Genomic DNA, 23,217 nt, shown 5'->3' on the forward strand with positions numbered 1-23,217 from the left:
GAATCTTTTTAGTGCTTTGATAATTTTCAGGTCAATTGTCTACATTTGCTTGAAACTTTTTAATAGCTTAGATGAAACTTATTCACTTCCAGATCTCCTCCAAATAAATCTTCCATGCTTAACTTTTCTACCCAAGTGAATCTTAACCTGAACACCCTGAAAGCAAGCCTGCCTTCAGTGATTTGTAATTTTTTTGTGTGTGTGCTGTGTCTTGGAAATAACAGTAACAGGAGCTTGTAAGTATTAGAATTCTGCATTCTAATGCTTTGTAGAAAAATACCTAAATGAAAAGTCTACATCAATCAAAAAAGCTTTCAAGCATTGATGGTGTATTGATGATAATGGTGTATTACTGTTAAGTTGCTGGAGCGATTGGACTGACTTGATTAAAAATAAAGCACCCTGAAACTGATATGCATGGTAATGCGAATGTCAGACATGTTCTTGAATGCTTGCTTTTACATTTGTTTAAACTTTTGAGTGTCTTCTTGGCTTATTATTTTAACTTTCATATGAGATTAAGATAATGGCTTCCTTTGCATTCAGCTCTTTGTGGGACTGCAGGAGGACTGCTGTCCTTTAATGCCTGTATCCTGCTTTCTTCTGATGGACCTTATATCATATGAATTATTAAAGCTGAACTTTTTTCTTCTAAGTATGTGAACAAATTTGAAGAACAAACTTTGGGTGAGGGAACCCAAACTTGTACTTGGCCAACAACAGAATAGGTTCATACCTTAGATGCTATGTAGTTTATTATGCCTTATTGCCATACTGATTCTCTAACTGAATACAAAATGTTGTGATATTCTGAAGTACATTTATGTACAAAGATGCAAGATCTCTTTGACCAGTTGCCATACAAAATCGGCAAGATTTATAGTTAGAGCCCAGGTGTTGAACACTTGAGAAGCCAGCCAGAGTTGGATGGGATTACAGTGTATTTCAAAAGGGATTTTATAACATCCTTTTGTCAAGTCTGCATGATGTTGTTCAAGCATCTCTACTCAGAACAAAAACAGCCACCTCTGACTCTTGGACACTGATTGTGAGGAAACATTTACAACAAAGTGCAAACAGACTGGGTTATGGTGTCTGAAGAGCTGTAGTGATCTTATTTAACATACTAGTCCATACCGGGTTGGAGTGCAGCCTCTTCAGTAGTTAAGAGATGTTTAGGCTTAATGAGAGAATAAGAGGAGCAGAGAACTCAGACCTTCTCTGTAAGATGGTTCTAAATCTTCACCTTCTTTAATAAAGGAGTTTCTGACACTTGGCTTTGTGATGATGATGGTTATGTTATCAGGATGACCTGCAGAGTGTAAGGGTAGAGTGCATACATTCCTTTCATGACAGAGATCTATGTTAACCTTTTGTTATGGGATGTTTATTCTTGGTAGCTGAGGAATTTTTTCAATGTTAATTGAACAGAAATAGATGTTCTGAGTTCCTGATTAAAGGAGCCTATACTGTTGTAGTAAGATCATTGAATGTAATTGGAATTAACTCTGTATTCTTCTGATTACCTAACGAAAAATTACTTTGGCTTTGCACACAAATTTTCCATGCTGTGGAAAGATGCCCTGCAGTAATGTAGAAAGGGATATGAGCAGGCACAACAGCTCAGTTTATCGTGTTTTCTTAGAATCACATTTGTGGAAATAAAAGAGGGCTTCGTAAAGAAGAAAACACTCTTCAAACTGAATTAACTGACTTCTAACTGGGAGTTGATTTCTTTCTAAAAGGAAGCAAGCAGCTTGTTTCCCAGCTACTGACTATGAACTTGCTGCTGACAGATCAGCTGACTATGTCCACAATTGAAATAAATGCAGCTTCAGGCAGGTTACCTGAGCCATGCTTAAAGGGGAATCGTTCAACCTGAAACATCAAAAGGGAGCAACTTTGTCTACAGCAAACAGGAACATGACTTGCAGTCTAATTGCAGATTATTGTAGCTTGACAGGCAAGACGGTATAGTCTTAGAGAAGCCAAGAACAGAGGCCTGAGCTCTGATTACACAGGTCTCACAACACTCAAGATGAAAGAGCTATTCTGCCCTTCTTGACAAGAGGGATAAGGTTATTGTATTAGTGACAAGATTGATCACTGTGAGGATGTAAATGAGGTGGCTCAGTAGGGACCTTTCTACATGGTGCTTGCATTAGTGCATGAACTTGCTCAAGCTGGCCAGGCAGGGGAAGCATTCCAGCTCAGCAGTTTCTGCAAATAAAAATTGCCATAGGGAACACCAATAGTGTACTGACAAACTTGCACAAGCTAATTTAGGAGATTAGAATGAAACTGGAGTTTATAATGTTTTGTTAAAATGTTGGATGTTCTTGTCAAAAATACTGTTTCTGAGCCTTGTTAGAAGTTTGGTTATTTTTACAGGATACTATCTTTCAAATTTAGTGAGTTCAAAGCTTTTAAGTATGGCTTCCTGGTTCCTTTAATGTTCTCTAGTGCAGGTAAAGCAAACTAAATATTTGCTCTTAAAATATGTTGATTAGAAAATTACTATTGATAATACATCAATAAAGTGAGATTCTAGAAATGAAACAAAAGTTGCATTGGTCTTACTGGAGTGAGGAATTCAGCATCTGTTCAGCAGCAGTAGGTTGTCAGTGTTTAGCTCTTGACCTGTTTGGATGCATTTGTTAGCTTTATGGAATTAAACAATTAGTTTATGGAAAAACATTCCAACCATTCTATAAAACGGTTTAGAATCTACTTTTGATATTTAGATTTTCCATGCATGTTTAATGAATGTCAGCATTGAGAATAAAACCTGAAGATGGTGTGACCCATCAAATCATAAAACAGTGTATTTTGTTTAAATAAATTGCAGTTTGTATAGATTTTTCAGAAATCAGCTTTGCCTGCATTGACAAAGCCTCAAACCACATTTAATTACTATTTCTCAAAAGCTTAAGGGGTAATCTAGGTGCGTTAGGGCTTCTGTGTGTGAACTAATGTTAACACATTTCATATGTCAGGGTTTTACCAAAATGGAAGAAAAGGTCCTTTTCTTTAAATTCTGCTTTTCAGAACAGCACTTAAGCAATACATGTTTTATTTTTCAAGACAAATGTATTTTTAAAGGCAAAGGAAATAAAAAGGATTAAACTGCCTTCTCTATCTGAAATAATTTCTTCTTAACTTGCGTGCTTAGTTTCTGTCTTTACATATTAGTATATTTATTCGTACACTACAAATAATGTTTTCTCTGAACAACAGAACTTACTAGATTTTTTTTTGCAAAGTAGGCAATTATTAAAATACAAATGCTTTCCCAAGTAGACTTAAATTTTAGAAGGTCAAATGTTAGAAAAATAAGTGATTATATTGTAAGAGTGAGAATAGCATTTGATTATAATGTCTAAACTTGGTAGCAAGAAGCTTAGAACTTATGGCATGGAAGGAGAGCAGACAGTTGAAAGATGTATAGCTGGGATTTCAAGATCTATATGTCTGTGGCAGAGCTTACACATCCAGTATTATTTGTAGCATTCTTTTAAAGAAGGATATGGGCACTGAGCTGTTTTGTGTTATAATAACTGTTCACTTCATTTATTCAGTATATGAACGGACAGGAAGTATGTCAGAACCCACAGCCATTTTGATTTGTCCTTCTGAATGAGTAATACGTTCATAGCATCTGGTTGTATTTCTTAAGATGGAGTTTTTTTTCAGCATGTTTCCTGCTTGTGGGATCCTGTGGCATTCTCTTGGGCTTATGCAGAATTTAAATGCCAAGACATCGTCTGTCTGTAAAGATCAGTAACAGAACAGGGTCGTAAGAATGAAGATTGTAATTTATTTTTGATGTGCCTTGTTTTTCAACTCAGGTTCATTTGCGTGTTTTAATGGAGGTGAATGTGTCTACAGGGAACTCTGCAACTGCAGTCGATTTAATGCATCTGGACCAAGATGTCAGACAGGTGTGTTGGGAGGAAACAGAATGGATTTCTGTGTAATTGCATGTGGGGAACCCACAGATGCAAAAATTACTTCTGCCTAAAGTTTCCTTCATCTTCTGGTATTTTTCCTTTCCTCTCCCTTCTGTGGTACTGTATTGCTCTATGTTACATTTCAATACAGATTAAATCTAAACGACAGCAGTACTTCTCAAGTGACTCTCCTTTTATTAGTGTACAACACAGGTGCTGAAAGAGATCATATATGCAGAACGTGGGGTCAATATCACTTTGAAACTTTCGATGGACTCTATTACTATTTTTCTGGGAAATCCACATATGCACTTGTGAGACAAACTGAATTAGATGAGCAGAGTTTTTCTATACAGGTAGGGATTGCACTTCTATTCCCTTTTACTATTTTTGAACATGCTGATGCAATAATTTTAGTAGATTAGAAATAACTTGAGATGGTAGTATAGAGGGATATAGAATGTACATGTAATTCTAACATAATGTATGCTACCAGCTAATCTTGCAAAAATTATAGAGATCTGTAAGAAAACAGTTGTCTGTACTTTCTAAACCAACTGCTGTTGTGTAAAGACTGCTAATTGTACTCAGATTTTTGGGAAGAGTGGAATTCTTTTCACACGCTGAAGGTGGGATTGTGAGTTTTAGTTGTGTATCATATGCACTGTGAAGAATTCAATTATAGTCTTAACTTTGACAATAATTTTGTTTTACAGGTGAATAATGATCCTGAATGCCTTTCTTCTCCATACTCTTGCAAACGGTCTGTTAGTTTATTCTTTTCCGGAGATGAACAAATAAAAATGAGCAGTGAAGTCACCTATAAAGGATTTGGGTAATGGTACTCACCTTTCTGAGGCTGTAACAATAGTTGTAATTTCATGATATGGTTTTAATAAGATATAAACAAGATTACTTATAGCTTAAAGAAAAGAAATAAATAAATTCATACCACAGCTGTAACCAGCCCTCCTCTGCTAGAGGAGTAGTGCAGATACAGAGTAGTATCTGAGGGTGGAGGTATCTAACTAAACAGTAGTAATGTCAAGAGTCATTACATCAAGTAACTAGTAGTGGTATTCCTTATTTGAGGTGTGTTGTTTTGTTTTGTTTTTTAATCCTGTCTTGCTTCACAGACTTCAGTTGCCTTCTGTTATTGGAAACTTACACATCCAGAAACTAGCTGGATACTTTCTAGTCAGGCACCAGCATGCCTTTACTCTGGCTTGGGATGGTATATCTGCAGTGTATATCAAAATGGCACCAGAGTACCTGGGCAAAACACATGGACTGTGTGGGAACAATAATGCTGTCCTGCAGGATGATCTTGAAACTAGTTATGGTGAGTATTCAAAATAATTTCAGTGGTGTAATACATTTTTTTTTTTTCCAGGTAACTGTTACTTTGTTTAGTTTTCAATTGCAATGCTAATTGAATTTAAATGCACCATTTTTTGAAACGAAAAATGTTGTATGGAAGCACTTCTTGACGATACTGTCAACGAACAGTACTGAATTCAGTATGAATGGGAGCCTGGAGGGTTATGAGCTTTTAAAAAGCATAGCTAGAATCTGGAGTACTCCACTAATTACAGTGGTATTTGCACTTCAGATTCCTGGGACCTAAAAAATGCAATTGTGCCTTTAAATGTTCACTGCGTTCTAAGCAGTTTTACATAGGAACCTATGGAAGCCTGAGGTATTACTATTAGAATTGAATAGATAATTTTAATTAGCAAATAATGAAGATTGCCAATTCCCATTTGATACAAAACTTCATTTATACTAATACTTTCAGAAGTGACCAGTGATTCTCAGAGTCCCAGTCCCTTAGATGCCAACTTCAGATACTTGAAGAGTCTTGGCTTTCAATAAATTGTAAATAAAGACCTCTATGAACTAAAAAGAACAAGGGGGAAAAAAACAAACAAACAAAAACAGGCCCACTTAAAAAGTATTTCAGTCTAGGCAATCAAAACTTCTGGAAATTGTTGCTTTGGGCTCTTTAACTCTTCACTCCTCTTCTTTAAAAGTACGATATTTCTTTAGAATACAATTTCAAAGATCAAAGTAGAATTTATTTTATGTTTCCTTTTGCTGTTAAGGCATGTCACTCAATTTTGTAAAGCATCAGCCCATTAAACAGTTAGCTCTCTAAATCAAAAAGCTTTTAAGTTAATTCCAAGATCAATAGCTCGTTGTGCTCGTTGCCATCAAACATTTCCCTACCCTCTCAACTTCCTCATGGTATCTCAGTTGCATAAAGCTGCAATTGTAACACAAGTAGATGCACTGCATACTACTTTTATCTGAATATCTTGAGGAGCATTAGTAACGCAGATAAGGCATGATATGCATTTATGGATAATTTGAGCAGTAATGTCACCATATCTCTTTGGATTATACCATTCTTACCTAGTTAAAAGCTGGCATTGGACATATCTACTCATGAAAAGGCATTGTAGATGTTTACATAGATAATGTAGATAATTATATTGTACCCTTGCAGTGACTCAGGAATGCCTTATTATGCTTGAGTTTTAGGCTATCTGTTTAGAAGCATTTTAGATCTATGCATATTATTACAGATTTCTTTCCTGCTTTCATTCAAAGATGGCAGTAGGCACAGTCCTACTCCCCTAATGTCCTTCCTTGTTAGATCACCTGTTGAGTTAGGCTCTTTCTGCCCTTCTAAAACTTTTTCTCTATATTCCCTTTTAAAGGGCTTTCTGTGTCTTATAAGGACCAGTATGTTTTCAGACTTAGACCTGATTCATCTTGTTGTAGGTAGTTGTATGGTAACTATTGAGTCATGGCCTGAACCACTCATTGAGCACTTGGGGAAAGGACCCAGGCAGCCCTGGGAGTGCAGGTGAAGGCAATTCAGCTGTGTGACTGGGAGGGGTAGAGCCTGGCTCCACCTGTCCTAGACCCACTTATAGGCTGACTGCCACTAGGGGAGGATCTCTGTCAGGAGATCCTTCCCTGGTGGAACTTTTGCCTGCAAACCTGGAATCTTCTGATATGGGTAAGCAATCTTCTTCCACTGTACTTTTCCGTGGCATCAATCCTCCCATCTTATTTTTCTGTCCAATTGCTACAGTAATATTTGTTTGTCTCTTGTTAACATGATAGTATGCTTGTTCAGATGTTTTCTTAGTATAACAGCATTGTCAAATCACTCTATTGACTGTGTGTCTTGTTTAGGAAAACTGACAGATGATATAACAGAGTTTGTGGAGAGTTGGCAGGAAAATCCTCCGCAAGGACAACCCACGTGGGATAACTCTTTTCTCAATGAGCCACCTTGCCTGACTCAAAGCCATGAATCTTTACAGGTTTGGATTCTCATGAAAGGATTATTACCATAGTCTATATTTCTTACAAGAATTTGACTCTAAATATTCTTAACTCTCCTTTGGAGAGGTGGATTAAGAAGGCTGCTGTAACAGCATGTAGTTTATTCCTCTCTTTTGCTATGCTGATCTTCTGTATAAGTTTGTAATTTAATATTTGTTCATCTGGGGATATTATGCTGTCCGGTTAGCAGCCAAAATAAGTGCTTGAATTTTGGCTTAAATTAGTGAGAAGTTGTGAACTAGAAGCTTGTTCCAGAGCTGATTCCCATTACTTCCTTTAAGAAGGATAAGAAGCAGGCATATGAAAATAGAGTGAGAGCGTGTTTTATTTACTAGTATTAAAAAAAACCAACAAATTCTGTCACTTTGGTTCACCACATCAAAATATTACTTACAAATGAGAACTACTTTGAAGTTATAGCCCTGAAATGAAGTACTTTGAAACTAATGGTGATGTGAGGCATCTTATTTCTGTTAGCTTATATTTTTTAATTTGAATAAAATGAAGACTCTTGCATTTTGTCTAGGCTTAGTTGCAATACTATCTATCCTTTTCTGGGAAAGGATATATTATTAGCATTATTATGACCTTGTATAAAGTTTCAATATTATCAATACTCTGACATGTGGAGCACTACGTTGCTAGCTGTAGCTTCTAGTTGATGACAGGGATTCCTGGTCAGCCTGAGAGAGGTCTGTTCTGTTTTTGCTTAGTATGTTATTCTGCTTAGGTTTACTTTTTAAAACTTTCACAACTCTAATTTCAGAGAGCATATGCTCTGTGTAATATTCTACTACATCCTCCATTTGAGCAATGTCACGAATATGTGAGCCCTCTTCCTTTTATGGCAAGCTGTACCAGTGATCTTTGCATGTAAGTGAATGTTTTTGAGAGAATATTGAAAATTATGAGAAACATTGTCCTTTATTGTGAGAGTGAATTCTAACTAACTGGTAACAACAGTAATGTGGCTCTTTTCTGTGTACTGATTATCTGAAATTCTTTTAAGAAGTTAGAATGCGTTGCTTTTCTCACTCCTAGTTGTACTGTCAGATTTCTGTGGAATTGTTTGTTTGGTGTAAGGATGGCAAGACCCAGTTATTAGTTTATTAGTAATAATAAACATAATTTATTAATTTAACTTTCCTTGAATATGGCATTTATTTTCATGCTGAATATATGACATCATTAGTATTTTGAATCTTAATGAAAGGTAATTTTGAATAGATTAATTGGGCATTCCTAAGCAGTAAACATTAATTGAACCAAAACTTGAAATTAATTACCTGCATGCTCACAAAATATTTGAGTTTATGCTATCATTTAAAAATCTCATTTCAAAGCAGCTTTGGCTGTTTAAAAGGCAGATCAGAAAACTATTTCCATTTCTTGCACCATGACAATGCTCTGGTGGAAATCTTATGCCTTCTTCTGAGTGTTCTGTTGGATACTGTTTCTTTTCTAAAAACCCAGACCAGTATTCACATCTCTCTTTATTGCTGTATTGCTGGCTTCAATGGATTTAACGTCAGGTTTCCAATATATCGATCTTCTGTCTTCAAGCATAGTAGAATGACATATCCATTTAAGGCTTTTAGCCTCTTCAGTAAACACATTAAAGCTATATTAATGTGAACTCAAACTGTGCTAGTAGGCAGTGTAGGAGCAGTCATGAGATTGAAAGAAAGACAAAAATAATATCACAATTTTTGTTTGTTGTAAGGTCAGCAGTTGATAATGCAACTTGGTGTCGAGCATTAACTGAATATGCCAGAGCATGTGCCCAAGCAGGGAAACCTCTTCATGGATGGAGGAGGCACTTTCAGCCATGTGGTATGCAGACATCTCAGTACTTGGAAATACTGCACAGTAGTTGATTGCTCTTCACAATTTACTTTCTTTCCTCCTATTATGAACAAATATAGTTATCAGTGAAAGCATAACTATGAAAGCCTAACTATGGACTCCAATGCTGTGTACAAGTTAGGAATTTTTTTTATATGCGTAATCTGTGGTGAGTATATTATGTATGTTTTTATAAGCTTAGTCCTTAAAGAGTCCCTGATAATCAGTAGGATTGAAATGTTTTTCTCATGGGGCTACTCTTTCAAATATTGACCAAGACTTCATAGATTTCTGATATGTAAAATAAATCATGACTGTTAAAAATCAATTTGAATTACACTTGAAGTCTTTATGTTAGAAATCACAAGAAGTAAATTTGAAAGAGATCGTCTTAATTTGTCCGTCTGGAAAACAAGAACAATATTGTTTTATCATCCATGAACGAAACATTTCCTATGTGCTTCCAGCAATGTTGGTTAATGAATATTCTATTGTTTGCTATGCTGATCTGACAGCTTTGTTGTAAGAAAGGTCCTACTTGTCCTGTGATTTAAGATTTATTGTTTCTTGATGCACCTGCAATAGACAGAGTATGGATATATGAATATTCTGTTTGCATGTTAGAAAGTCATTGTATTACTGGTACAGATAATATATTCGGTTGACTTACCAAAGAGTAAATACCTGAAATCAGCGTGTGCATCTATTCATGTCATGGGCCAGTAGCCCAAGAGCTGTTTGTTTCTCTATCTTTTCTGTTTTGTAGTGATTACCTGTCTTGAACCACTGACCTACAATGAGTGCATCAACTGTTGTCCTGCTTCATGTCATCAGCAATCACAGTGTATTGACAGTGAACTTCCTTGCATTGATGGATGCTATTGTCCAGATGGTAATAGTTTTGCTACTCAGATATATATTAGCTGGTGCTACTTTATTTTCTGATTGCTTTCCCCAGGTTTACATGGCCTGTAAAGCATTCATAATAATTCTTTATAAACACTATGCAAAGAGGGTATGGGTAACTTACTGTGTTTATCTCATTTGGTGACAGGAGGCTTTTCCTCAATCTAGCAAGTAGGAGTATTTTCAGCACAGATCCAAATTCCAGGTGTAGAGTTCTGTAGTTGAGTAAAAAATGTGCTTTGCTCTGGTGATTATTTTATGTATAGTGGAGCCAGCCTCCCAATTCTTGCAGTTGCTGCTTGGTTTCATTTTATGTTTTTCCTCACAAAGGATGTCTGCAGTTTCAGGTGTTTATGCGAGCATGAGTAGAAATCATTCATGAGGCTAGAAACAAGTTTTATACTGAGACATTTACTGTTGTATGGTTCTGGCAAGCAAGGTATTTGGTAATTCAGCCTATAGCAAAACTCTGCACTCGATATTTTTATGTCTAGTTTTCATCTTCTTACTGACTTCTTATGCATGTAATTCTATCTGATCATTATAGAGAAAATGATATGCCATAGATCCTTGAACCCTGTCTGCTCTAAGTGTGATCATCTTTGTCACATGCTTCATCTTATATGGGCTAGTAATCTCTTTTAGTTTCTGGATCTCTAATAGTTGAATAATTGAAAAACAAAACAGCCCCTTCCCTCTACATCTTCCCCCCCTCCGAAAAAAAACAACAACAACAACCCTGCTGTAGTAAAATAAGGACCAAACAGTGCCTTAGAGTCAAAGATTTATTCAGCTGTCAAAAAAAGTCAAGTATACCAAATAAAGCAGCATGGGTTTTTTTTCCACATTATTGAGCACTACTGATTCACACTACTAATACATCTCAAGCAATTTAGGAATAGAATATAAAATGACTTCAAAATAGCCTACAACTTTATATCCTACAACTTTATATTCAATGGAATATGACTATTTGTTGCTCCCAGTTGTCTGTTGATATTTATAAATATTTCAATCTTCCTTTTTCTTCTTCTAGGCTTAATTTATGAAAATGAATTGTGTGTCAAGCCGATGGACTGTCCTTGTGATTACCATGGCAGTTCTTTTGAGATAGGTTCTGTGGTTTATGAGGAATGTAATAATTGGTTAGTACTTTTTCTTTTAATACTGTAAACTTAATCCTTCCATTGTTATGAGAGGGAGAGATGGCACTTAAGGCCTATTGGACAAAATTGACAAATCACTACATTTTCTACATACAAAACTGTAGTTCCCTAGACAACTAGTTGCTATTAACAGACATATAAAAGAAACTATAGATCTGTTAATGGAGAAGAAGAGCAAATCATGGATATTGCAGAGAGTAAGGGAATATTTAGAGTTCAAGAAAAAAAAAAATCTAAAAGCGATCTGGAATTAAAAATTTTAGTAGGAAAATTACTTTGACTTTTCTTTCTTCTGTTGTTGCTCTTGGAATCCAGGAAAAACAACTGAGAATAGCCATATACTTTTCATACTGAGATTTTATTTTGTAACCTTTTTGCCTTTATTTCAGCACTTGCATTGGAGGAAAATGGATTTGTACCAACCTTACATGTCCAGGTATGTTTTTTTTTTGTAAAAAAAAAAGTCTTGGTTACTTAACTTTTTTCAGTGACTATGAATTTTTGAGATAAAATATTGATGCTCATTTTAAATTTTCCCCCCAGTGTATTTTCTATACAGTTGGGTTTTTTGTTTGTATCTGCTTATTAACATATTCACACACAGATTAAATTAATAAGTGCTCTAAACAGCAGACGTGCCTTTCAACTTAGCTCAGTACTGCATCTGCCCTTAGGTCACTATAGCATCTCTGATAGATGACACTACCTGGTTGTTCTTGGCATTCCACTGAAGTTTCCTCTGCGGTCTCCAATTGATAGACTTATAGATATGTTTCATGGAAGAGTTTCCAAGTGCAAGAGTACTATTTCATTGGATTTTTTTTTTTTTTTTTTTTTTTTTGCTTTTCCTCATGGTATTCATGCCTAGTGATGTTGTAGCTAGGCATTAGACAAAAGCCTGTTAACTGTTTTCCAAGTTGCTTGTCAAATGAGGAGTGCAACTCTCACTTCACTCATAAACAACAAAGCTACAGAGCTTAGTTAAAAGGATTTTGCATGTTAGAGTGTACTCATAGCCTCATGGTTTATACAGCTATTAATAGAATCAAGCACTGATCTAAGAGTTGTGAAACAGTGTTTCTGGAAATCGGTTTTTAGAGCCACACATCACACTCAGAAGGCAAGAAGTGTACATTATTGTCTCATTGCAGTGGTGGAACTGCTTCAATATTTTGGCCTGGCATCAGATACAAGCTTTTTTTTTTTTTTTTTTAAAAAAAAAAAAGGCTAGGGTTCAGTTCCTCACTGTTTTCCTAGTTCCTGTTTATAGTGTAAGCACAGTTTTATAAACTACAGCATATATCAGGAATAACACTTCATAATACATAATACTTTGTCTACATACTTAATTCCATTGTTGTATTTCTCAGCTGAATGTTCAGTTTCGGGAGACATTCATTTTATGACATTTGATGGACGTGAATACACTTTTCAAGCCACTTGCCAATACATTCTAGCAAAAAGTCGTACATCTGGAGAGTTTACAGTATCCTTGCAAAATGCTCCCTGTGGACAGGTAAGGCTTAGAACTTCCTCATTATTGTTTGTATCTTGAAGGGAAGATGTATATTAAGGAGGAAACAATATCAAAGCCATTGAATACATTAAAATTATTAGCAACAGTTGTCCTCACTGATGAAATAAATGTGAGCGAAAGCATTCAACTAATAGGAAGGATCGTGCCAGTGTTCTCATCCGGTGTCCACTGAAGTCATTCAATAGCGCGCTGTGGTTTTTGTGGCAAATCTTGGATGACTTGTTTTCTTTCAGCTTTCTGGATCTTTGTGGCTTTTCAATGAGCACAAAACTATCTTACTGCTTATTACTACTAGAAAGAAGAATGAGGCTGTCAGTTTGCTTTTGTTTTTTTCTTTTTCTTTTTCTTTTTGCATTTAGAATATAAGTTTCTCATTTGGCTTTGTTCTTGCAGCTTGAAATTCACTTTATGTTGATGCAGGAAATTTTGGGTAGCTTTTGAACAACTCTCTTGGCTTTAGGTATAGATGTGTCTGTGTTACTGTTGAAAGTTTGTAGTCTGTACAGCTGAACACCCATGTGTGTTTGTATAGCTGATGCTCTGGATGCTACTTTGTTAGAGTTCTGATATTAAATACAGAAGTCAAAAATGTATTTCATTTGCTTTACACTGAAGACCACTTCTTGTTCTGTGAGTAGATTACTGAACATGTATGATACTGTTGTACTTGTGAGGTATAGAACACTAAGATTTTCATTGGAATTGCAAGTTGCTAGTATGCTTCTTTTGAGTTACAACAAGGTATAGTATTTTATTCAGTGCATTTCAAGTCATGTTGCAGTCATGAAGCTTCTCTGCAACTTATATTGTTCATACACTTGACATTGCCTTGGGAAGACAAGTGGTCATGCCACATTTTCTGAAGTCATATTTCAGCGAAATCTATTTGTTCTAGTGCAACAAAAGCTACCTGAGTCACAGGGAAGACCTTTAAGTAGAAGGAAGTCATATGAAACTGTCACTGAAAGTTCACCATAATAGAAATTTTATAGTATTCAATAGAATAAAATAGAGTAGGTAGAATTATAGTAAAAAAAAAAAAAAAAAAAAAAAAAAAAAAGTAATAGAATTAAATGGTTATCTGGACACAGATACAGGGTGGGAGATGAGTGACTAGAGAACAACTTTGCAGAAAGGGATCTGACAGTCAAGAGTGCTGACTGCATTGTAGGGTGTGTTGAACACAGTGTGTAGACACCAGGTCACAAGAGGTGATTCACGTGCAGTATTTAGTGCTGATGCTACTTTGCCTTGAATATTGTGCGCAGTTCTGGGCTTCACAATATAAAAAGGATGTTAAAGTCCACGAAGCTTGTGACAGTCACTTGTATGTTTAAGTTGTCCTGTAGTACACTGTTGCCAAAACTGGCAGAAACTTGCTTTTTGGTTTAATAGTTCTAATGTTTTTGTTGGGGAAGGTGAGAGGCAAATTAGTAAACTATCTGTAACACTCCTGACACTGCAAATGCCTTGTATATTCTTTGCCCTGGGTGAGGAGTTGTGCTTAAGGCATTCAAGTGGCTTGGAGGTGGGGAAAAAAAGACTTTGGCTTTTACTACATGTGGGCTTCCTATTTCACTTTGCTGTTAAAAAATTAACCTGATCAGTCCCTAGTAAGAATAGACTTCTACAAAGCTTTGAATGGAGTATTCTGAACATAACAGCCAGGTAGTTGAGCCGAGGCTTGGGTGATCTTTTCCAGAGTTAAATGCTGCTAAATCAGTTATTGGTAGGAAAATAGTGAGAGGATAGTAAGATAGAGTTTGTGTGTACTGTAATTCAAAAGCCTGGGGTTTCAGTGCAGCTGTTTGGGTGCCTAACTATCAAAAGGATACCACTTGGCAGAAGAACTGCTTTACAGTTCTGTAGGCACCAGACAGACTCTTTGGCGGGGTCTGTGGTAGTAGAACAACAGGAAAAGGTTTCAAGCTCCAAGAGGGTAGATTTAGCTTGGATTTAAGGAAAAAGTTTTATGCAGTGAGGATGAGGTATACTACAGCAGGTTGCCCAGTGATGTGGTTGATGCCCCATCCCTGGAGACTTTTAAGGTGAGGCTAAATATTGTCTTGGGCAACCTGATCTAGCTGTGGTGTCCCTGTTCATTGCAGGGAAATTGGAATAGTTGGCCGCCAGATGTCCCTTTCAACTCTAAGAATTCTACAATTCTTGATTCCCATTTATAAAAATGAATGAATTGAAATGGGAAGCTAAAAGATTTGTTATGTAGAACCTCATCTTCCAATAGTTGGAGATTTGTATGCTCTTAAAATTCTGACTGTCTTTTCAGTTATCAGTCCCATGGCATTGAAGCAGATTAAAAAGCGTAGAAAGAAAATACCTGAGGAGATTTTTAGTTCTCAGTCACAAAGAGTTCAGTCATCTCATGCTTTAGAGCTGATGACATAAACTGTCATCAGGCAACAAGTGATTTGAAAATGTGGAATTTTGTTTAAGCGCTTCTCGGAGTGAGAATCAGTCAAGAGATCAGCACAGCTTAACCTTATCTAGGTTTCAGGTGACAACCTCGCTGTCTTTGTAGTCTGTATGATGAGAAAGTAATCTGAATATAGGATTTTTTTTTTAAATGTGGAGTGAGAGAAATGGCCGTCCTTGTGAAAACACTTGCTGAAAGTTGGCAAGGGCAGTGCTGTGAAAGGAGCAGTTCATTGAAATGGAGAATAATTGTCAAACAGCATTTCTTCAGTTTTGAGTATGAAGGAATAACGCAGCTTTTGTACTATTGTGTAGCAATGTATGTACTATGGAGAGTTGTTCCCTTGGCTCTGCTCTGTGGGTAGGAGCTTGTATGTTTTATTGTTAGCTTCTTAAAAGGTAGGCAAAATTCTGTATTCGTAGCTGCTATTTCTGAATGATATGTACAGAAACTCTTAGTGAAGAAGCTGGAGAACGAAATAAATAGGAGTGTTGTTTGGCAATTCAGATGTCTATCTTTGCCAGCAGTCTAGGTGAGGTGGTTGAACTGATGAAATATATCTCCATATTATTATTATAATTCAATATTTTAAAGTTTCATTCTGTAATGATGGATGACTTGCATTATTTTTTAGGGATGTTCAAATTCTGAATGCATTTTTTTTATTCTTACCACTTTGCATTCATGGTACTTGAAGGACAGAGAGATGATCACTGTCTATTTCAGCATCTGTCTGCCACCTAATAATGTTCAGAAATTTTGGCAGCTGTAGTGGCTCTTTTTGGGATGTAAAGTAAGACTTCGTGTTAGGCAAATCTTAGTGAAAGTCAGTAGGAGTACAGATCTTTGAGCTGAAAGTCTTCATCTAGTTTGTACTGCTAGTGGTGTCCAAAGATAGGATTTTTTTAAAGGGATTTTTGTTCAGTGCCTTTTTTAATGTTGAAGGTGCTTGACATTTTACTTGATGAAAACATCAACAGGTGAGTCTTTACTGCAAGCAGTGGGACTGTGTAGCACAGCCCCCAGCAACTCTCCTGGAGGTTTCTGTGTAGCTACTCAGGATTGAAATCCAATCAAGGAAAAATTTCCCTCAGAAAGACCTAGATCACACTCCAGTGATTTTTGCATATATCTGCGTATGTTTATCACAAGACTTAAAAGATGCATAATCAAGAACAGAGTAAAATGAGCTTATGCAGTGTACCAAAAGTAAATAGCCTTACTTTTGTCTTTGTGCTTGAGCGTCTTTTAAATGGGTACAAGATCTTGCAGTGACAGAGCTGGAACAGAAGAAACAGCAGTTAGGTGCTGACCTCTTTCCTCAACACACTAAGTCAGTGTAAATAAGCCTTAGAATCTAGAGCAGAGGTATAGCAGGAGAGGCAGAAATTTAATTCCTTCCTGAAACAAGGAGAATGTAATAACTCCCATTTTTGAGAAAGGAAGATGTGGGGAACTGCAGGCTGGTGAGCCTCATGTATGTGACTAGATAGATCATAGAGCACATCCTCCTGTAAACTTTGTTAAACCACATGGAAGACAAGGAGTTGATTTGAGACAGCGTAGCTTCACCAAGAGCAGATTGTTCCTGACCTATTTGATGGCTTTCTATGATGGAGTGACAGCATTGGTGGACAAAGGAAAGACAACAGATGTTGTCTACCTGACTCGTGTAAAGCCTTTGATATAGTTCTGCACTACATCCTTATCTCTAAATAGGAGATAAATGAATTTGAAGGTTGAACTGTTAGGTGGATAAAGAATGGGTTGGATAGTCACATCCAGAGGATTGTGATCAATGTCAAGGTGGAGGCCAGTCATGAGTGATGTCCTCCAGGGTTCTGACTCGGAACCTGTGCTCTTCAACATCTTTATCAATGACAAAAACAGTGGGATTGAGTGCACTTACGTAGATGACACCAAGGTGAGTGCTACAGAAGAAAGGGATGCTATCCAAAGGGACCTGGGCAGTCTTGAGAAGTGGGCCCAGAAGAACCGAGTGTGAGATATTGTATTTGGATTGGAGCAATCTCAGGTGTGTGTACAGAGTGGGAGAAGAACTCATTGAGAGCAGCCCTGCAGAGGAGGACTTGGGAGTCCTGGTGGACAAAAAACTGGATAAAAGCTGTCAGGGTAACTTCTTGTAACTCTGAAGACCAGTTGTATCCTGGGTGGCACTTAAAGAGGAGCTGCCAACAGGGCAAGGGACAGGATTGTCCCCCCTCTGCTCTGCCCTTGTGGGGCATCATCTGGAGTACAACATCCAAGTCTTATGTCCCCAGCATAGAAAGATGTGGAGCTGTTTGAGAGGGTCCAGAGGAGGGTCATGTATACGATCAAGGGGCTGGAGCATCTATCACATGAAGAAGGGCTGAACGGCTGGGCTTGTTTAATATGGAGAAGAGAAGGCTCTAGGGAGACCTCACTGTACTTAAAAGAAGCTTATAAACAGGAATGAGGACTTTTTACATGGACAAACAGTAATAGGATGAAGAGGAAGGGCTTTAAACTAGAAGAGGTGAGATTTAGTTTAGGTGTTAGGTGTTAGGTTTTTTCTTCAGGGTATGTGAGGCACTGGCAGAGACTGTCCAGAGACACTGTGTGCCCCATCCCTGGAGGCATTCAAGGCCAGGTTGGATTGGACCCTGGGCAGCCTGGCAACCCTGCTAATTGCAGGGGCTTTGGAACAAGGTCGTTTTTAAGATTATTTCTAGTGTGTGCCCTTCTGGGGTAAAAGTAGATTCTGATTTTTTTTTTTTTTCCAGGATGTAGCAAGGTGAGAAAGTAGCATGCTGAAATGTCAAAGATTGAAACGTCTCAGTCCATCTCTATGCCTGATCCACAATGCTAGAGAATTTTTCTCATAAAATTGATTATCAGTTTCATTCTAATAATAAAATTCTGATAGTCTTCTGTCACTAATGAGTATTATTGTGTCAGATGTACTGAAAGCCAAAGGATAATTAGCTTTTGAAGTCCTAACCTGGAAACTTTGACAGTAACCAAGTAGTGTTAATCATCTCTCTGGCTAGCTGCCCTGTTATGTGGTACAGGTGTATTTGTTACTGTGATACACTAGATAAATTCAATATTTGGTAGCTTGTGCTGCATTCCAGCTGGTATGTTGTCTAGATGAAGATCGCTCATGTAACATGAGTTGTGCAGGAATATTAAGTAGCTTGGGACTTCATTTAAGTATCACAGGACTTCTTTTAGGATTTTTCTTAGACTATCTCACAAGCTATTCTATCTGCTTATTTAATTTTTTTTTTTCCTGCTGAAGTTTATAAATTGTCAGCTGTTAGGCTTTTATGTCTTGCTTTGATCCTAGGAATCATCCATCTCCAACTGTAATTTCATTAGTTTTATGTCAAAGTACACCCTTTTTGTAGTTAAAAATGAGTGACTGAAGGTTTGAAAATAAATCTATCTGTAACTTAGCTTAGGCCTTAAAGAAGTTCCTTAGAAATACCCAAATAATGGGCCAAAATCACAAATGGAAAGAAATATCTAGTTTCACATAGAACACATGCTATAACTGATTCCAGCTTTGATGGAAGCAATTAACTTGTATTAGACTCTTCATCTTTAAGCTGATATAAAATTTTCCTGTGCTGGCCACCTATTTTCTTTCTGTTGTGAGACTTCAGCACATCAGCCTCAGTACTTTGCTTTTAGAATTTCGGTTGATTAGATTTTGATAATGTTGACAGTTGAGTGCTGAAGAATAAAATGTAAGTCGGTAAGGCAGATGAAGTCAATCTAAAATATTTTTTTCAATGTATTTCCTGCTGAGTGAAGTACACTATTTTTTTTTAATGGCTTTCCTAAATTATATTTTCTTTGAATTAGAGAGTTGAAATTATGGGAAGAATAAGCAATGCAATGGTGATAAGAGCAAGTCAGGCCAGCTGGGTGCTGTGATATGTTGCTGCTTTTTTTTAAATCAGTATTAAATTAGGGAGCTTATGAATATATTCCACAATTCTTCTCTTAGAAATAATGAACTTAAAAGCTGGAGTGTGTTTTTTTGTTTGTTTGTTTTTTTGGTTTTTTTTTTTTTTTTTTCAGAAATGAGTTACAAGATGGTTTTATCTTTCATTACTTTGAAAAAGTGATGTACCTTGAATATGCTGTAAGGGAACCTGGGTTTATCAGAACACTTTAAAGAAAAAGAATTCAAAATCAGACTTGTGTCCTGCTGTGTGGATAATGCAGCTTTGTTTGTGTACAGGAACTCACCCACAGTGTGTTTCGGATCAGTGGGTATCATGAATTGCAGGTGTCTTTGTAGTAAGCCCTGGAAGGGCTGTTTACATTTTTATTTTCATATCCCACTTTTAAGCTGTGTTAGCTTAATGTGGTAGAGTTGCATCTAAACATACATTTGAAATGATTGGAATATTAGTTTTATTTTAACAATTATGCTGTACGTTTTTAAAGTGCAGTCTGCCAGGAAGCAGCATAAAGCTGATAATTTTCAATTTCTTCTTGTTAACTTGCAGTCTTATATAACATTCATCCTGCTTAAAATCAACTGTATCTTTAAATTGCTGTCTTTTGTAGAACCAGGATGGGTCATGTATCCAATCAATCAGCATTATTCTTAAGCAGGATCCCAAGAGGCAAGTGACTCTGACTCATTCAGGAGATGTTTTGATATATGACCAGTACAAAATTAACCTGCCTTATGCAGATGGTAAGGAACAATATATGAATGTACAATGCTTATCAAGTGCTGAAGCAGTGCTTTAGTGCCATGTGTGTGTTGCAATATCATCAGTATTGTTAGTGTATATTAATATATTATATATATACAATATTATATATATAATATAATATATATAATTATATAATAATACAGTATAGTATTGTTAACATACTAATGCTAAGTCATTGTTGATGATCATTTTTGATGAAATATTTCATAGTTTAGCTGCTAGCATATGTTGTGCTCTGATGTTAGGAGTTGTACTGTGCTAGTTTCTCTTATGTTAAGATAAAGTACGTTGTGTCCCCCCCCAAATATCATCCTTCATAAGGCTGCTTAGTTATTTCTTGAGGCAACATGATTTTCTCTAATGACTAATTTCTCTTTTTGTTTCAATGAGGTTTGTAAATGTTTCCCTCTGAAGATACTAGCAAGTATTTTACATGTGAATATATGGCTGTGTTCTGTGAGGATTGGTGCTCGCTTTAGGATGATATGCAAACCACGAGTTCATTTGATGTCTGGGGGAAATGTGACTGTTTGGGAATCCTTAAAAGGGACTTCAATACAGGAAGAACATTGCCACTGCTAGAACTAGGTTGTCTGAAAGAAGTGAATGGAAATACTGTCTCCATTGTTGACATCTTGAAATTGATGTACTTTCTTTAGTTAATTTGTATGAATATTTTGGTGAACGCTCCAGATGCGTTGTTACTAAGTTTGACTGTCATTAATTTCTTACTTTTTTCTTTTAAAACATTACTTTTTGTAATAAATCAAGAGTTTGAGGCCAGAGTACGAAAAAAGTCACTTACATTAAACAAAAGAAAAGTAAAAAAGTGAAATGACAAGAACAAAATGCAAGTTATAGGCAGGTTTCCTTTGCTCTTCAACAATCTCTATTCTTATTCACTAGATTTATTTGAAATACGAAAACTCTCCTCTGTGTTTCTTCAAGTAAAGACACACATTGGATTACAGATACTATATGACAGAGAAGGACTGAGGCTTTATCTTCAAGCTGATGGACGGTGGAAGGATGATACTGTTGGACTTTGTGGAACCTTCAATGGAAATATGGAGGATGATTTTTTGTATGAGTACATGAATATTTACAATTATAACGGTGAATCAGCTGTACTGAGCTAAATAGATGGCTAAAAAAATGTTTTGAGATTTGGTGTCAGTTGGCTAGATAGTAGGTTTTGGTTTGCAAACAGAAAGACTGTCTTTCAAATACAGAATTTCAAAAACAAGTTCTGTATAGAGTATTTTAATGTAAAAACACAGTGAAATGTATACCATTACTAAGGGATAGTTTATCTGAACATTTGTCCAGAAGATGGACTGCCCTCTGTAAGGGACTACATCCCTCCCCGCAATCCTTTGTCTGTTCAGCTTCTATTCTCTACTGCAAGTTCTAATCTGCTTTTGCCAACAGAGCCTCCTTTGTTCAGTGCCTGCAGGTCAGCAAAAGGAATTGACTGTTGCCTGAACTTCACTTGCAGTGTTGCAGTGAAAGATGGTCAGAGCTGCAGGAGCATCATAGTAAATGGGCAATTCGGGCTAAATAATTGGCCTCCACAGGGTGAAGAAGCCTCATGGAAGAGGGGACAGGGGAGTGGGAATTTAGAATACATCAGAAGGCTTGGTTAATGAAGGAAAAATAATCAGCTTTAAAGACAACAGGAGAATTACTGTCTCAGATTTGGAATATGAGTCAAAATTGATAGAAAAAATAGCACTAAAAAAAAACAGAAAAGAGGAAATAATATACTGAGTTTTCAAATAATTCATTTTTTAAGGTTAGAAGAATTTCCATAGACATTGCTGTCTTTTGCAGCACATCCACCAGAGGTGTTACTAGTTGTGTGCCTATACAACCTTTTACCTAGTGTGCAACACACCATGTTTAAGATATAGTTTTGATTATTCTCTATACATAATGTGTACAGAGTTATTTTGATCAAAATCTGTCTTTCAGTTTCTGCTACGCCTCTTCTTAACTGAGCCTCTTTTTGCACTTATCTCTGGCCCATTGAATTTCCATTCCCTCTTCCTCCTCCTCTCAGAGAATTGATAGCCAGAAAAGTCAGCTACTCGGGGGTCAGTCATGAAATTATAGACAGAGGAGAGATCAAAATGGATCAAGTATCACTGAGGAGGCAGAAGTATGAACAAGAGAGTGCATACTTTCTGGACAGCAGCGCTACTTGCACTCCTGTGAAAGTGGAACTTGGTCTGATTTGATCTGAGCTTTCATGCAGAATATCTAATGATCCTAGATCACATCATCATTTTCTTTTCTGTGCTTTTGCCTGGAAAGAAAGAGAGAGGTCTGAAACTTTACCTGATGGTTTAGTGCTTTGGGGATGAGTGCAGTGGAAAGGGAACTTGAATTAGCTGTGTTGAAGGCTATAGTAGAACTGATATTGATTACAGTTCTGAAAATTCACTGTCTCTTTTGTGACTGATTTATATTTTGTTAAAGATCTCCAGTTGGAGTAACTGAAAGCACTCCACAGCTGTTTGGAAATGCGTGGAAAACATTATCAGCATGCATTCTTGTGCACGATAGTTCACAAATGGATCCATGTGATATTCATCTGCAGTCAGGTGGGCAGTGATCAATTTTTATTGTCAAATGCATTAGTACTCATTACATCTGTGATGTTTTCCTAACTGGAAGAGAGAAATGAAACAAACCAGTCCTTTCCACTGACAAGATATAGTGAGATTTATTAAGCTCAGTCCTCTAACAAGCCACATTATTAAAGTGTGTTTTGGGACTTGCGTAAACACATGAAATACTCTTTTTTTTCTAGTAGTAACGTTTTTATTTTTGACCATTACTGAGCACACATTAAATGCATTCCAAAATAAGATATTAAGGTGGGTGTTGGAGCTTATTTAACAATTTCTTAATATTCTTGTCTTTGTGGTGGCGTCACTCCAAGCTTGCAGCTCTAAGCGTGGTTGCAGCCTTACCTAGTGTGATACAATGTGTGACAACAGGTTATTCTTTACAATGCAGACTGAAGTAGCTGCTGAGTATGACTTAAACTGTAGAAATATGTACTCCTGTGTTTTTATGAAAGGGAGTGGATAGAGTCTAGTGTCTTGTACCTAACCTACATCAATGAATAAAGATAGATGACCGCCTGCATGTTGTACTTTTCCAGATACCTTAAAATGATTCTAAGAAAAAGCTCAAAACTGAGTAGCTAACTTTTCTATCCTTCAGTACAATTGTGCTGATATGAAAAATAGTAAGATATATATATATCTCAATAGTATTTATCTGTGAT

At 36.6% G+C, this 23,217-nt stretch overlaps 1 protein-coding gene across 6 annotated transcripts in view; it reads left to right on the plus strand.

The window, feature by feature from the left end:
- OTOG (otogelin) overlaps positions 1 to 23,217 on the plus strand; it is a 93,314-nt gene that overhangs the window by 4,457 nt on the left and 65,640 nt on the right. For 4 of the 6 annotated variants that reach the window (XM_048948410.1, XM_048948415.1, XM_048948411.1 and 1 more), the window contains exons 5-18: positions 3,849 to 3,941; positions 4,152 to 4,306; positions 4,667 to 4,785; positions 5,087 to 5,292; positions 7,158 to 7,288; positions 8,077 to 8,183; positions 9,034 to 9,143; positions 9,922 to 10,047; positions 11,098 to 11,206; positions 11,617 to 11,663; positions 12,598 to 12,743; positions 19,765 to 19,897; positions 20,826 to 21,003; positions 22,401 to 22,525. In XM_048948410.1, coding sequence (XP_048804367.1) covers positions 3,849 to 3,941; positions 4,152 to 4,306; positions 4,667 to 4,785; positions 5,087 to 5,292; positions 7,158 to 7,288; positions 8,077 to 8,183; positions 9,034 to 9,143; positions 9,922 to 10,047; positions 11,098 to 11,206; positions 11,617 to 11,663; positions 12,598 to 12,743; positions 19,765 to 19,897; positions 20,826 to 21,003; positions 22,401 to 22,525 — 1,785 coding nt within the window. Of the gene's footprint in view, positions 1 to 3,848; positions 3,942 to 4,151; positions 4,307 to 4,666; positions 4,786 to 5,086; positions 5,293 to 7,157; positions 7,289 to 8,076; positions 8,184 to 9,033; positions 9,144 to 9,921; positions 10,048 to 11,097; positions 11,207 to 11,616; positions 11,664 to 12,597; positions 12,744 to 19,764; positions 19,898 to 20,825; positions 21,004 to 22,400; positions 22,526 to 23,217 lie in introns of those variants that run through there. The other 2 variants (XM_048948416.1, XM_048948417.1) reach the window with 2 other exon arrangements.

The sequence above is a fragment of the Lagopus muta genome, chromosome 6 (genome assembly GCF_023343835.1).
Source record: "Lagopus muta isolate bLagMut1 chromosome 6, bLagMut1 primary, whole genome shotgun sequence".
NCBI classification, from domain to species: Eukaryota; Metazoa; Chordata; class Aves; order Galliformes; family Phasianidae; genus Lagopus; species Lagopus muta.